This window comes from Opisthocomus hoazin, chromosome 7 (genome assembly GCF_030867145.1).
Source record: "Opisthocomus hoazin isolate bOpiHoa1 chromosome 7, bOpiHoa1.hap1, whole genome shotgun sequence".
Classification (NCBI taxonomy): domain Eukaryota; kingdom Metazoa; phylum Chordata; class Aves; order Opisthocomiformes; family Opisthocomidae; genus Opisthocomus; species Opisthocomus hoazin.
This window is the reverse complement of record NC_134420.1, coordinates 38165648-38179748: the sequence shown is the minus strand read 5'-3', so window position 1 is coordinate 38179748 and position 14101 is coordinate 38165648. Positions and strand designations below refer to the sequence as shown.

General features: G+C 37.6%; 1 protein-coding gene across 5 annotated transcripts in view; it reads left to right on the top strand.

The window, feature by feature from the left end:
* The window catches only part of RYR3 (ryanodine receptor 3), a 246915-nt gene that overhangs the window by 229637 nt on the left and 3177 nt on the right, over positions 1–14101 (top strand). For all 5 annotated transcript variants that reach the window (XM_075426096.1, XM_075426095.1, XM_075426093.1 and 2 more), the window contains 10 exons: positions 1697–1894; positions 2500–2630; positions 5644–5686; positions 6262–6389; positions 7267–7327; positions 8356–8502; positions 10199–10333; positions 12406–12562; positions 13628–13692; positions 13804–13904. In XM_075426096.1, coding sequence (XP_075282211.1) covers positions 1697–1894; positions 2500–2630; positions 5644–5686; positions 6262–6389; positions 7267–7327; positions 8356–8502; positions 10199–10333; positions 12406–12562; positions 13628–13692; positions 13804–13904 — 1166 coding nt within the window. The remainder of the gene's footprint in view (positions 1–1696; positions 1895–2499; positions 2631–5643; positions 5687–6261; positions 6390–7266; positions 7328–8355; positions 8503–10198; positions 10334–12405; positions 12563–13627; positions 13693–13803; positions 13905–14101) is intronic.

The window sequence follows — 14101 nt, the reverse complement described above, 5'->3', positions numbered from 1 at the left end:
GGAATATCTAATGATGTTTTCAAGGTTCGTTTAGTAAAGCCATTATTACAAGCCCTTCAAACACTAACTAAAGCATTTAGACATGAAGGTGTTAAGAATTTGAATTTTGTAACTAAAATTTGTGATATTAAACGTATTCTGTTTTTATTTTACTCGGGCTGAATGAAAACAGATTTATTTTATTCATCCTTTGTAGCTGAGCTTGTGTTTCTAGGCAGTTTTTAATTTACTCACGTAAATCTATTATTTTTTGATTGTTAATCTTGTCATGGGAAATTTGAAATCTGACTAACTCAAGTGTCGAAACTGTTACATTTTTTTCTCTCATTGGTTCTAAAGATTCTGAGAGGCTTCTGTTCACCTGATTATTCTGAGTGATTACATTTCTGCTTTTTCTAAAGAACCCTACTGACTACATTCATTTTTGACTGTCAGCTAGTTCATACATAATTTCAGAATCAGATTAATGTCTCAATTTGAGACAAATTGAGTATGTGCATAAGAAAAATCCTCATTTATCTTTATCCTGGAATCCAGCCCTTTTGATTTTCCCCTTCTAGATATAGGGTGCAAGTTGCAATAAGTTGGTGGATCTTCTGTTTTCCAGTGTTACATTTTCTAGTTCTGTTGTTTACAACCAAAAAATTCAGAGAAGACAAAAGCAGCTGGCTGAACATTCAGGCTAAAAGTAACTGAATCCTGATCTCAAATATCTTGAAAAGCAACTCCTACAGCACAGTTACAGTCTCGGAGACAGGGCAGGTGAAGATGCAAAAGGCTCTTGAAAACTGTGCAGAATGTCTGTGCGCCATTCCAGGAGAAAGACCGTCAGGGCTATTTAAGGCTCCGTTCTTGCCTCTCTCTTTCCATCCCATATGGTTAGAGAAGATAGACTTCAAAGAGATATGCAGAAGTCTGCTTATGTCTATGCCAGTCCTTTGTTTCCCACTCTCTTCTGCTTTCCACTGGGCCCTGTGGGTCAGCCAACAACCCATTCTGTTGCAGAGCGAGGACAAAAGTTTGTGTTTATCAGTACAGGTCCATCTGTCATAGATAGAAAAGGGTCAGGGGGAGCCAAACAGGACTGAACAGGACTTCAGCTTTCAGATAAAGCTGTCAAAAGAAGGGCTCTTGGGGCTTTTATTTTAAAGGCCAGGTTTTTAAAGTCACTGGAAGAATTCAGGGCAGTATGTCAGCTTTATGGCTTTGGGGTATTTACAAAATACTGATTAAATACTGTATTAATTTATAAGCTCTAAACTAAGTCATGAAATAAAAATTTATGGACAATGTACAAGTTGATAACATGAGAACTTTGTTTCTTTCTATAGTAGAATGACATAGATTACAAAACAGACTCTAAATTCAGTCATATTAGATAACCCTGTTATTGCTTGGTTCTTCCAGGAAAAGATTTTTGCATCATTTTTTTATTGTTGGCTTTGGTTTTGCTCTGGCATTGTTAAAGGAGAGCTTTGTAAACTGTCATATGCCTGTACTTGCTTTTTTTGATTCTCTTTTCAGTGACATGAGATGATGTGGAGACTTCTGCTGGGAAAATGAAGGACATTACTGTTCAAAGCTAATGCTCTATCATCTTCCCATGAGCAGGCTTTGCAAACATCCTTTGTCATTATACTGATGGAAAAGCTTTTCAGTTTATTGTGTGTTTTCAATATGCTTGAATTTCTCTCAGGTGACAGAAGAGCCACTTGATGAAGTAGAGGAAGACTCTAATCTCTGGAACTCTTTCGATGAAGAGGAAGAGGAGGAGGGCATGGTGTTTTTTGTTTTAGAAGAAAGTACAGGTTACATGGCACCTGCTCTCAGAGCATTGGCAGTTATTCACACGATCATCTCCTTTGTCTGTGTGATTGGATACTACTGCTTAAAGGCAAGTTCTGTATCTTACTACTAATCTTGTGTTTGTTAAAGAACATCAGCTGTGTCCCACAGTGATTTGTGGAGCTAACACTGGAATACCTGTTTGTACCTTGTGGTTTGCAGTGTTCAATATGTAGAAATTTTCCTCATGTACTCAGTCTGGCAGAGGTGGAGTTAACTTTCTTCACAGCAGTGTGTGTGTTTTGGATTTGTGGTTGGAACAGTGTTGGTAACATTCCCACCTTTTGGTTATTGCTGAACAGTGCTTGCACGTGTGAAGGCTTTCTCTTTGCTTTACCCACTCTGTTCATCTCCCAGCAAATATGTTGGGCAGGGCCAAGACGCTGGGAGAGGGCACGCTGACCTGAAACGACCAAAAGGATATTCCATACCATGTAATGTCACACTCAGCAATAAAAACTGGGGGTAAGAGGGCTTTACTTTCAAGGTGGCCGTTGCTCAGAGACTGGATAGGCATTGATCTGCTTGTGGGAGGTGCTAGTGGGATGTTTGGTCTTATATAGTGTTATAAAGAGTGCTTAATACTGTAGGTAGATATCATGGTTTCTAAAAATATATAAACCATGACAAAGCTGTCCACTGTTATTTTCATAGGTCCCTCTGGTTGTATTCAAGAGAGAAAAGGAGGTAGCTAGAAAGCTGGAATTTGATGGACTATACATAACTGAACAGCCATCTGAAGATGATATTAAAGGCCAATGGGATCGCCTGGTTATCAATACTCCGTAAGTAAAATTAAATGGTTATATATAAACTGTTTATAAATACTGTAGCTCATTAAGCCACTGATCTAGAAACTTGCCTGTCCACCTGCCACCTATTTCATCTAAAAGAAAGGCATTTTTCACCTTGTATTGGATGCTACAGTAATAGATTCTGATGTGAAATCCTGTATTTTATGTAATAAATACTACCATAAAATGTAAATTCCACCTCCTTTTCCTTTTTCTAGGGCTTGCAAGGATTGTGCATCTTACCTCACAAGCTCTCTCCAAGACATTTCACATATTGGTCACTAGTGAGAAAGTTTTAAAAAGATAACTTCCATCCTTTTCAGTGACTCAGTTTCACATTCATATTGTACAGCGGTATTCTCCTGCCTTTCCCACTTCTTGCTAACAAAATTCGTATATGACAAGAGAAGTACATGTAGTGTAAAACAGCAATCCCAGAATCTGACTAGGTCTGACAGGAATTACTGTCAGGTTGTATGCATTAGAAGATACTGTAGTAGTCATACACTGATTCTGGGAGACTCATCTACAGTTCTGTGAGTGAATGATGTAAGGGAGGCAAGAACAAGAAAACTATCCGTAAGCTGCAGCAGTCTGTAGGAGTGACACAGAGAAATACAGCAAGTCAACTGCCTGCTCTTGAAACCATGCCTTGTCTACAGGCTGTTTTTCAGAATGTACTCTTTCAAAACCAGAATTACATTTTTTTACTAGTATACCTAGCCGTATACCTAGCCTTAGATTCCTGTCTTTCCCAAATAGTATCATAAATTAAGGACAGTGACAGAAAGCTGGAAAAGAACAAACTTATTTACAAGTCACAAAGTAGTTGTGGCTAGTATGTGCAGGCTTAAGTAAGTATTTGGGTAAAACAAGCCAGCAAAAATAATCAACTAAATGCATCAGAGTGACCATATGCTGCCAAATAGCAAAAATATCCATCGTATCAGTCATACTCAACTTTTGTACATCGTAAGTAGTGCCCCTAGTACTTTCATTAAAATTAGAATGTCTAAAATATCAGAAATTCTTGAATCCTTTGTTTTCCTATACCTGAATTTTCAGGATTTTCCTTAATTTTAGTTAGAAATACAGACTAGCACATATTATTACAATAGAAGATAATTGGGAAACTGGAGAGCTTGCTTAATTTCCAACCCATTTCTTTAGCTATTGATAGCAAGCTATCTAGACATCCAGTAAGATTATCCCCAGCAAAAACAAGCATGGATTAGTGAGATATATTGTCAGCTTATCCCAAACGACATGCTGTACAGCCTGCTGTCCGCATGCAGCACTATCTACTGAAGCTGAATAGAAGATTAAGACTAATTTAAGCAGACTAATCCTTCTCTCTGATGTGAACTGATTCTCGAGGTGTAGTGCAGGTATTGTGCCATCAGGATAACCACTGCTGAAGGGTACCCAGTGCTGTGTATATAATGAAATGTGCTTTCTATAAGTGACAAAAACAGTAATTAAAAAGGCAAAAGAGGTACCCTGATAAATGCAGCATCGTTAGATGTTTGTGGTAAAAGAGATAGACACAAGCTGGCTACATTAGAAACAAACTTTGCTTAAAAGTCTGAGAAATCAAAGACAGAAAGAATATAGAGTACTGGGCCAGAATATACCATCTGAGTCACTGGACCCATTTGCCTTTATCTGGAGTAATTTCATTCAGAACTTCAATTCAGAAAAATAAAAAATTGAGCACTGAACAGTAGTTAGGAAGTTTGCCTCACATCCCAGCAGAAAAGTGTTCTGGAATCTCATTCTTCTGATGTTAACCTTTGCTTTATTTTACCAATACTGTCCCTTAGTTTAAGCAGTTATTTTTCTTTTTTGCCTTCCTGCATATATGCTCAACTCAGTGTTACGTCCTGGAAACGGGGAGAGAAAAACTTTAATTTTTGTAGTGTTTCCTGCTAATTGGCATTCTTCAAAACTGCCATAATATTCAGTCAGACTGTCAGAATGAGGAACTCCTGGGCACTGCTGTTCATAAGGCAGTTCAAGAACAGCATTTTCTGTGATCAAGTTGAAGATCAGGGAAAGGTTACTGATAAGAGAGAACGCTATCTTTTTCCTTGCAGGTCAAAGCTGATGTATTTCCTAGTGTCTGTTCTAAGATGTCCCCTGGATAAAACTGGTTGCTTATTGAAGCATCACGGTTGCTCAAGGAATTTTCAATACAAGATACCCTGACATCTCTTCAGTGTTTAAGATTTACTGCTTGATTTCTTTCTCTTTTTATACACAATAGCTTTTCTGTTAATTGCCAGTGTGGGCATGGCTGCTGAGAGGCAGATGATGCAAAATGCTCTTTAGCTGAACTGTCTTGCAACTTTAGAATTACTAATGCTTTTTACCTTGTCTTGCTCTGGGATGTCAGATCCAGTAACAACAATATGATACACCTGAGAACAAGATCACCACTAACCGCTGGTTTAGCCAAATGATCTTTGATCTGGGTGGGTTTTTAGGTTTTTTTGAATGTTAATTGTATGTTGGCAAACTGTCCACGGGTTCCCAAGTGTTCAGTCTCTATTTGAGAGGTAATCCTGTGAACTTAAAAATTATTTATGCTACAAGACTTTCTTATTTTCCTCTGAAAATCATTGTCCGTATTGATTTTATGGCTAGAAGCAATACATTATTTATTTAGGAGATGAATGATATTACAGTGACTACTCTGCTAATATTGAGTTGTTAAGCTCATTAGGTGGTAATATTTAGCTTGCTGTCCTTTTGTAGCCAATCATATTTGTGGATGTGAAAAAGAAAAGAGGGGGGCAAAAAAAAGATGACACTGTGCAAATGATGATTAATAACAGCTGGTGTCCACATGAAAATCAATTGTTCTCAAAATTCGAAGTGCAGTGAATGAAATTGTATCAGAATCTGCAGTGATCAGGAACATGGTATTTTCTTTTTTTTGGTTGTGTTTTTCTTTCCCCTAGCAAATTTAATAACTTGAAATATCTTTGCCTTATCTATGTAGGTCCTTTCCTAACAACTACTGGGACAAATTTGTAAAACGGAAGGTAGGCATTTTGTATGTCTATTATGTTAGTTGCAGCAATAACCTACTATTCAGTTAATTTGGATATCTATGTGTAATATACTTCTGTATACATAAATATACAAATAATTGAGAACTGAAGTTTGTTTTGTGGAAGTCATTGTTGTGGTAAATGTCTCGGTGAACAGGCAGCTGCACCGTAGGTCGGAGGAGGCAGCAAGACAGAAGGCTGTGGTTTCCTTCCTAGACTCACGCATTCAAAATAACTTTGTGCTGTCAATCAGCCACACAGGTTTAATTTACAGTCATTGTCATCTTTAGGATACAAAGCCCCCTCATCCCCCTAAAAAAAGAAAAACATGCCAGCTTAAATGATGGCAAATTATACATAAGCTTTCAGATAATAACGTTTAATGCTTCTATTTTTCTTTTTTACGCTCCCCCCGCCTGGCTTCCTGGGAGTTCTGACTGTTCTAGTAGCGTTAATTGTGAAAGACTTTTTAAAAAAAAAAAAATTCTGACAACTACTGGCCTGAAGTAGGGTGAATGTCACCCAGGTCTTTCTCTGAGCAAAAGCTTCTCTTCTTCCATTTTTAGGTTATTAACAAGTACGGAGACTTATATGGAGCAGAGCGCATAGCAGAACTTTTGGGTTTGGACAAAAGTGCCCTTGATTTTAGTCCAATGGAAGAGAACGAACCAGAAGAGGCGTCTCTTGTATCATGGTATGACTTCTGAACTTCACGGACAAATTATGCGTTGGCATAACTTCACCACCAGAGATAAAATCGGATTTTCTAGTGAAACCGTAGTGATGTTTTCCTCGGCATAGAAAATTAAAACAGAGGAGTCTTCCTAGTGTGGAAGTAAAATACAAAAGGTTTTTGTTTGTTCCAAAACATACTTACCCTTGTGGTACAGAAGTAAGAAAAAATATCACACGAGTTGATGCTGACTGATATAGTTACGCACTCTTTCATTTTAAACAATAATCAATAAAGCATTTAAACACTCTTTAGGTGTTACAACAGAGTTAGTTTATAAACCAAAGGACAGAAAAAGTATTGATAATGAATATCTAAATGTCAGGTATCTGGAAAAAATTCAGAGAAATTTTCCTGACTTAATGCATCAGTGAAGATAAGAGTTTGAAAGTATCCAAGTCCCAAATGATTTAGGCTCCTACAAGAGTTTGGTTTCCTCGATACTTAAGGCACACAAGGCATTACCTTTTCTCTTGGCAATTTTGGCAACATTTTACAGTAGACAGAACATTTATCTCTTGAATTCAAGCAATTTGGGTTCCACATTTCACTACTTTGAACAAATTTAATTTTTGTAAGTCTGGAATATGGCAGGATGACTCCTACTGAAATTGTGCCACCACTTTCAATGGCTTAGAATCTGTGTATGAGTGCTCAGAGTTAATGAATACTCTCTGAAAAATGAAGGACCTACACCACTCAGAAAATAAACAGCTAATATATATCACCACCTTCAGCAAAGAAATGTGAAGTGCCAGACCTAGTTCGTTGTTTACACTTACAGAATTCAATACTTATTTTTGACATTGATGCATTTCAGAAATTTTGTATTTCCTAGGTTAAGCTCCATTGACACAAAGTACCACATTTGGAAGCTCGGAGTAGTTTTCACTGATAATGTGAGTATGTTAGCCTAGAATAATATGCTTTGGTTTGCTCCAAACATGACTGTATGTCCTCCACTATCTGCTGTTATTTTAAACAAACATACACAAATAATATTGCATTACAGAGCCATTTTAAAATAGTCTTTTATGCCTTGTGTTGTAGCAAATTAATTTATGTTAGAATGTTGGTTTTGATTCTAAAGGGTAATATGTATGTCCCCACCATTAGTATGATGTCAGCATTTTGGAAGTTAATGGTACATTCATTTAATTTTGTAGAAATCAATCTAGCAACTAAAGGTGTCTTTTCTAAAATCAAGCACAGTCTACAGAAAGTTATCCTTTTTTCTGTTATTGAATCATGTGTTTGACATGGTCGGTTAATTCTTTTCTTTCATACCTTCTCCTTTGAAAAGACCATGCTTATATTAAAACTCCTTTTTTTGTGAGTCCTCTTTTTATACCCTCTTGAGTATTCACAAGCAAACAAGAAGGCCAAGGTGAATCAAGTGAAGATTTCTAAATTCATTGTGCACTAAAAGCACTCTGAGCCACTGTTCTTCAATAAGGGCTTTCATGACAAAGTGGCTTCAGGTTCACTGGTTGTTAAAAGAGTAAGCTGTAATACGTGCCTTAGGTTCTCTGGGTATCCTGGTTGACATGGTCTGAGACTTAAACAAAGTCAAGTGTCTCAAGAGTAAATAAAATGCATTTTCTCTCCTCCGCAATCAGTATTAAAATTTAAAGTATTGTGTAACAAGCTCCCCAACCACAACAGTTTTAAGGTAGGGGATTTTGATGTTAATAACATAGATGCTGACGACTGCATTTAAATATGTAAAAGCAGAGATCTCATAACTAAGCAATATACACTCCGAGTAAAACAGTCTTTTTGAACATGTAAAATAGACTGTGATTCAAATCAGATTGTGATAGTATTACTTTATTTCAAAACTTGAGTGACTGAAAGAAAGCTCTACTCTGGATCCAATAATGCACATTACACCTGCTAACATTCGGCCACTTCACTTTCTCTGCAGTCGTTTTTATACTTAGCTTGGTACACGACTATGTCCATCCTTGGGCACTACAACAACTTCTTCTTTGCTGCTCATCTGCTGGACATTGCAATGGGTTTCAAGACATTGCGAACCATTTTGTCTTCAGTCACGCACAATGGCAAACAGGTTGGTGCTACCTGCAAAGGTTTGAAAATGAATGCGTTGTGTAACAGCACTGGAAAAAATCTTGCAGTACCTAGGAAATACTGGAATGCAATCCACTTTGATTGTGATTGGATTAAAGAATAGATCCCACTGTGTCTCCTGCAGCACATTTAATACATGTTAAATCCTATGAAATTATAATAATCTATACCCACAGAGTGCTGACAGCTAAAGAAGTTTTGTACACAATAGAAAAATGCATCACAGAATCACAGAATCATAGAATCACAGAATAGTAGGGGTTGGAAGGGACCTCTGTGGGTCATCTAGTCCAACCCCCCCGCCAAAGCAGGGTCACCTACAGCAGGCTGCACAGGACCTTGTCCAGGCGGGTCTTGAATATCTCCAGAGAAGGAGACTCCACAACCTCCCTGGGCAGCCTGTTCCAGTGCTCCGTCACCCTCAGAGAGAAGAAGTTCCTCCTCATGTTCAGACGGAACTTCCTGTGCCTCAGTTTGTGCCCATTACCCCTTGTCCTGTCACTGGGCACCACTGAAAAGAGCTTGGCCCCATCCTCCTGACACCCACCCTTCAGATATTTGTAGGCATTTATAAGGTCCCCTCGCAGCCTTCTCTTCTTCAGGCTGAACAAGCCCAGTTCCCTCAACCTCTCCTCGTAGTGGAGATGCTCCAGTCCCCTCACCATCCTTGTAGACAGAATCACAGAATAGTAGGGGTTGGAAGGGACCTCTGTGGGTCATCTAGTCCAACCCATCTTAGAAAACTATAAGAGTATACTATAAGTTATATAAGTTATTATAACTATAAGTTTCATCTTAGAAAACTATAAGAGTATGAATTATGACTTAACCAGCTGCTCCTTTATGCTCAGTGATGAACTGGTTGGTGATAACTACTAAGAATTTGCAATCTCTTCTTAGCTACAGCAATAATAATGATCTGGGTGCTGAGATTTCAATACTTAGCTAGTTAGAATGTGCTTGCAGGTGTGGGCATTCTGCACTGTGGAATATATTTATATGTCACTTTTTCATGCAAAAATCTGATTAATAAAATGTACTTCCAAACTAGTTGTTGAAACTCATGCAGGGAATCGTTCTCTGATCTCTAAAGGCTCTGTGTTCCTAGCTAGCATACCAGCAAAACCAAGCTTTTCACTAAGAGAAATCCAACAGAATTTCCCAAAAATTACTTACTTTTTGGTTATCGAAAAGATTTTCCATTCATTTTATTGATGGCTTTGCTAACCAGCTTTGGAACAGAAAACAGACTGTGGTAAGACATAAGTCCCAGGTGAAATTATTCATCAAATTAACTAAAGGGGTTTATTTTTTATCATTTAATTCTCATTGTATATCCAGTTTTTCAAGTTACTAGAATTTAACTTTTAAATTAAATAGTGGAAACATTGCTTTAGTGATATATAGCTTGTATACCTATAGCTCAGAAAGATGGAAGCAACTTCAGGTGTTTGATACCGTTTTTCCCTCTGATTTTCACGTTTAGAGTAGGGTAAAGTAACACCTCTATGCTGATACAAGCAACAGGAAGACCTCAAAGCTATCATAACTGCTGTCTTTAGTTTCCTTATTGGAAAAAGCAGAATATGACACATTTTCAATACTTAAGGCACTGAGCTAGCACATCTCACAGAATGAAATTGAAACCTACTTTCATGTCATGTCTCCATACGCAGCTTGTGCTTACTGTAGGACTCCTCGCCGTAGTAGTATATCTTTACACTGTTGTGGCGTTCAACTTCTTCCGCAAATTCTACAACAAAAGTGAAGATGAAGATGAACCAGACATGAAATGTGATGACATGATGACGGTAACTAAAACATCACTAGCATGCTTCAAATTTTATCCTGAATTTTCAAACGGATACTTAAGATAAAATGATAAGCAAGAAGGGATGTTTTTGGAGTTAAATTCATGGGTCTCTTCTTCTTGCTTATACATCATTTTGAAAATGTGAATGGTCCTGAAATTCCCTCTGTGTTCTCCAGTGGTCTAAACTCAAAAGTAGGTGGATGACATTCAGCAGTAGAGGAAGATATTCTGGATTTTTCTCCTAAATACTGTGGTATACGATTTGCTGCAACTCTTTTACATGTGAAGATGGCAGACCCTTGAATTATATGGAAGAAATTTCATGACAGCCCCATGCCCCATTTCCGGGCCACCCTGCAAAAAGAAGCTGTGTTGTCACAGCACAAATAATTCCAATTTGTTCCCAATGTTTGCAATTGTGCAAGCTCTTCCTGTCCTTATTTAGGTTATATGAAGTATATGATGGTATTGGCACTAGTTATAAAAGCCTGCTCCAGACTGCTTACAATTAGTAATTTAGTCATAAAGTAAGAAGACAAGGGTGAGTAGAGAAGGGGGAAATTAAAAATCATTACGGGTGATAATCTAATGCTATTTATTTCCCTTCTGATTTCCATTTGTTGCCACAGAATGTTATTTATGTCATATTAAAAGATACTCTACAGATACGTATTATGGTACGAAGATATTTTCTTACTGTATATAGAAAATAGCACAAATTCAGGTCTTAAAAATGTAATATTCTGAGTTTGTGGCCCGTTCATTTTTTCCATGGCATAGTCACTCTCTGCCCTGTGTTCTATGCCAAAGACAGAATACAATACCTCAGAACAGCGGTGTGTCATAGACTTCACAAAATAATCTTCCCTGTTCTTGAACTTTCTTTCAAACACTCAGCGCAAGTCAGGTGTTCAAATGACAGAAATTGTGGAAACTGCCCAAGCAGTATTATTTAACTGGTCCCTCTGCAACCTAGATACAGTAGTCTGGTCATAAAATAGATGTAGGACAAATTGGAATAATGAAACTATATTACATTTTAAACCACTCTACCAAGTGCGGTAAATCACGTCCAGCTTAAATTATTAAACTAATACCAGCATCTTGCATCAACAGTAATGCTGCATTATAAAAATGGATGTATAGTTCTGTTTAGTGTTTGCTTACGAAAGACCAGATTTGACATGTTTTATGCTGATTATTTAACACCAGCATTGCTGTCTAATGTGATTTCAGAACACTGTCTGGGCGTACGGATTTCCGTTGTTTTTAACCCAAGTTGTGTGACTGAAGGTGGTTTACAAGATTCTGTAGCTGATTCATACAGGAACATCAGTAGTGTATTGCTGCAACAGAAGATTCCATTCTAATATACATACACAGCTTGAATACCCAGATTTTTAAAGATTTTTCCATGAAGACTTATATGTTCAAAAAATATGACACACAGCAACATTTTTGCAAAGTGATTTGTTCCACATCGAACTGAACACAGGCTGTGTTTCCCAGATCACAAATAATCTACAATATACTAAACCAGACATCTAGAATTGCAAAATGAAATTATCCAGAAACCACCCAAACACAGATAGATCTACCTGTTGCGAATATCTCACTATTTATTTTATGGCAATATTTGCCAACATTTCTAAACTCCATTACAAGACTTTAAAAGATCTCCTCTGCTTACTGAGAGCAAGCTAGAACCTTAGGAATTAATATAAGGCGTAGAATATAGTGTGGAATACAGTAAAAATACAAGCAAAATGCCCCCCAAATGATCTTAGTCTGTAAGTAAGACCTGGGGAGCGAGGAGAGGGTACCAGCTGATGCTGACTCCCCTCTTCGTAAGTGTACTAGAAGATGTAATCACATTAGTTAAGACAGTAGCAGATTTTTGATGCAGTGTGTGTGATACGTGAGGAATGACATTATGTGTTGTTTGTTACTATAACTTTGTGAAAAGAATTAGCAGAGCTGAATAATTTAAAAAAAAAAAAAAAGAAAGAAAAACCCCAATCAGAATCATTCATGGTAAATATATCTGTAATTTTCCTCTCTCTGTTTTAGTGTTACCTGTTCCACATGTATGTGGGTGTAAGAGCTGGTGGTGGCATTGGGGATGAAATTGAGGATCCTGCTGGAGACCCTTATGAAATGTATCGAATTGTCTTTGACATCACTTTTTTCTTCTTTGTCATTGTTATCCTGCTGGCCATTATTCAAGGTACCGTCACTTACCTCAGTAGACTGTTAGAATTTACTTAAGTTCTGCAGTGTATTTAAACTGTATTTGTGTTTGAGGTAGATTTAGCTGTATTGCTATAAAGACTTATTTCAGAGCTGATAAAATCATTAATTCTGAACGTAATAATTTTATCCTTCATTAATAAATAATGCATTGTCCCAAGTATTACACAAAGACAATGCCCAAGAAACATAACCTACGTGGGTTACAGTGTTTATGAACACTTTGACAACTATCCAGCAATGATGCAGCCTGTGCAGGATCACTGTTCTTCCTATAACACCCATTTAAATTTGGAGAGAGCTTCACTGTAGACACTTTTCACATCTTTAGTTTGGAGCCACCACAGCTTGCTGCAGAATGGAGACTTTCCCCTTGGCCACACCCCCGTTTCCTCTTTCTTTAGAGGATGATTTGCAGTTTTAATTGGTTTGCAGTTGTGATTTGCAGAGAATGAGACCTCTCTTCAAGATGGAACACTCATTGTATAAACTAACCTGTCAGGAAAAAACACCGGTTTACGGCAATCTGGTGGCAAAGAAAAATTGTAATATATCTATATTGAGAAAAAGTTGTGAATGTCACAGTCCCCCACATGACCCAACTCTAATCTTAATGTGTTGGAAGTGGAGGAATAATGCTTCAGATGTGAAGCAGCATCACCCTCCCAGAGGGGGGAGCTGTGGGGAGCAGAGTTGTCTTTGCTGAACAAAAGTTGGGATACAAGAGTTCCATGAGACAGAGAATGGAAATTAAATTCTTTCATGACAACAAAAGAGATGAGGTTATAGAAACTTACACTGACCAAAATATAAGTATAGAAAGGCCTTTCCACTCTCAGGATTGTACTTCTATGTAAGAGAAATTTTTACTGCTAGGAGTGCAGTGTAAACAAATGTTGGATGTCTGGAAACTGATAGATTGTAACTTGAATTGTTCAACCACGACATAAGTACACTAACCTTCAAAGACAGTGGAAGATGTCTGTCTGACAGACATTACTTGAAATATGAATATTGCTAACTACTTCTCCATTTGGAATAGGTCTGATTATTGATGCTTTTGGTGAATTGAGAGACCAGCAAGAACAAGTGAGAGAAGATATGGAGGTATGAATAAGCACACTACACTTTTCATTACTCTTACTCATCTAGATTGTTACCAGTTAAAAGAGTGTCTTTGAGTTAAAATTCATCTGTAACCTCAACTTGTGTTTCCAGACCAAATGTTTTATTTGTGGAATCGGCAATGACTATTTTGACACAACCCCACATGGCTTTGAAACACATACTTTGCAAGAACACAACTTGGCAAACTATCTGTAAGTATACTTTACTACTGGAATTACAGTGAAGAGACCTTTCAGCTCCGGAGTAATTTAGGTGCACACATTGCCGACAACCCTAAGACAGAATTCTGTAGAACTGAGGAATATCTCCATTCCTTTCTGATCTCCCTTCCTCTACTCCACACCGCTGGTTAGCTTTAGAGCGCTCAGCTTGCACATGAGCTACCTTA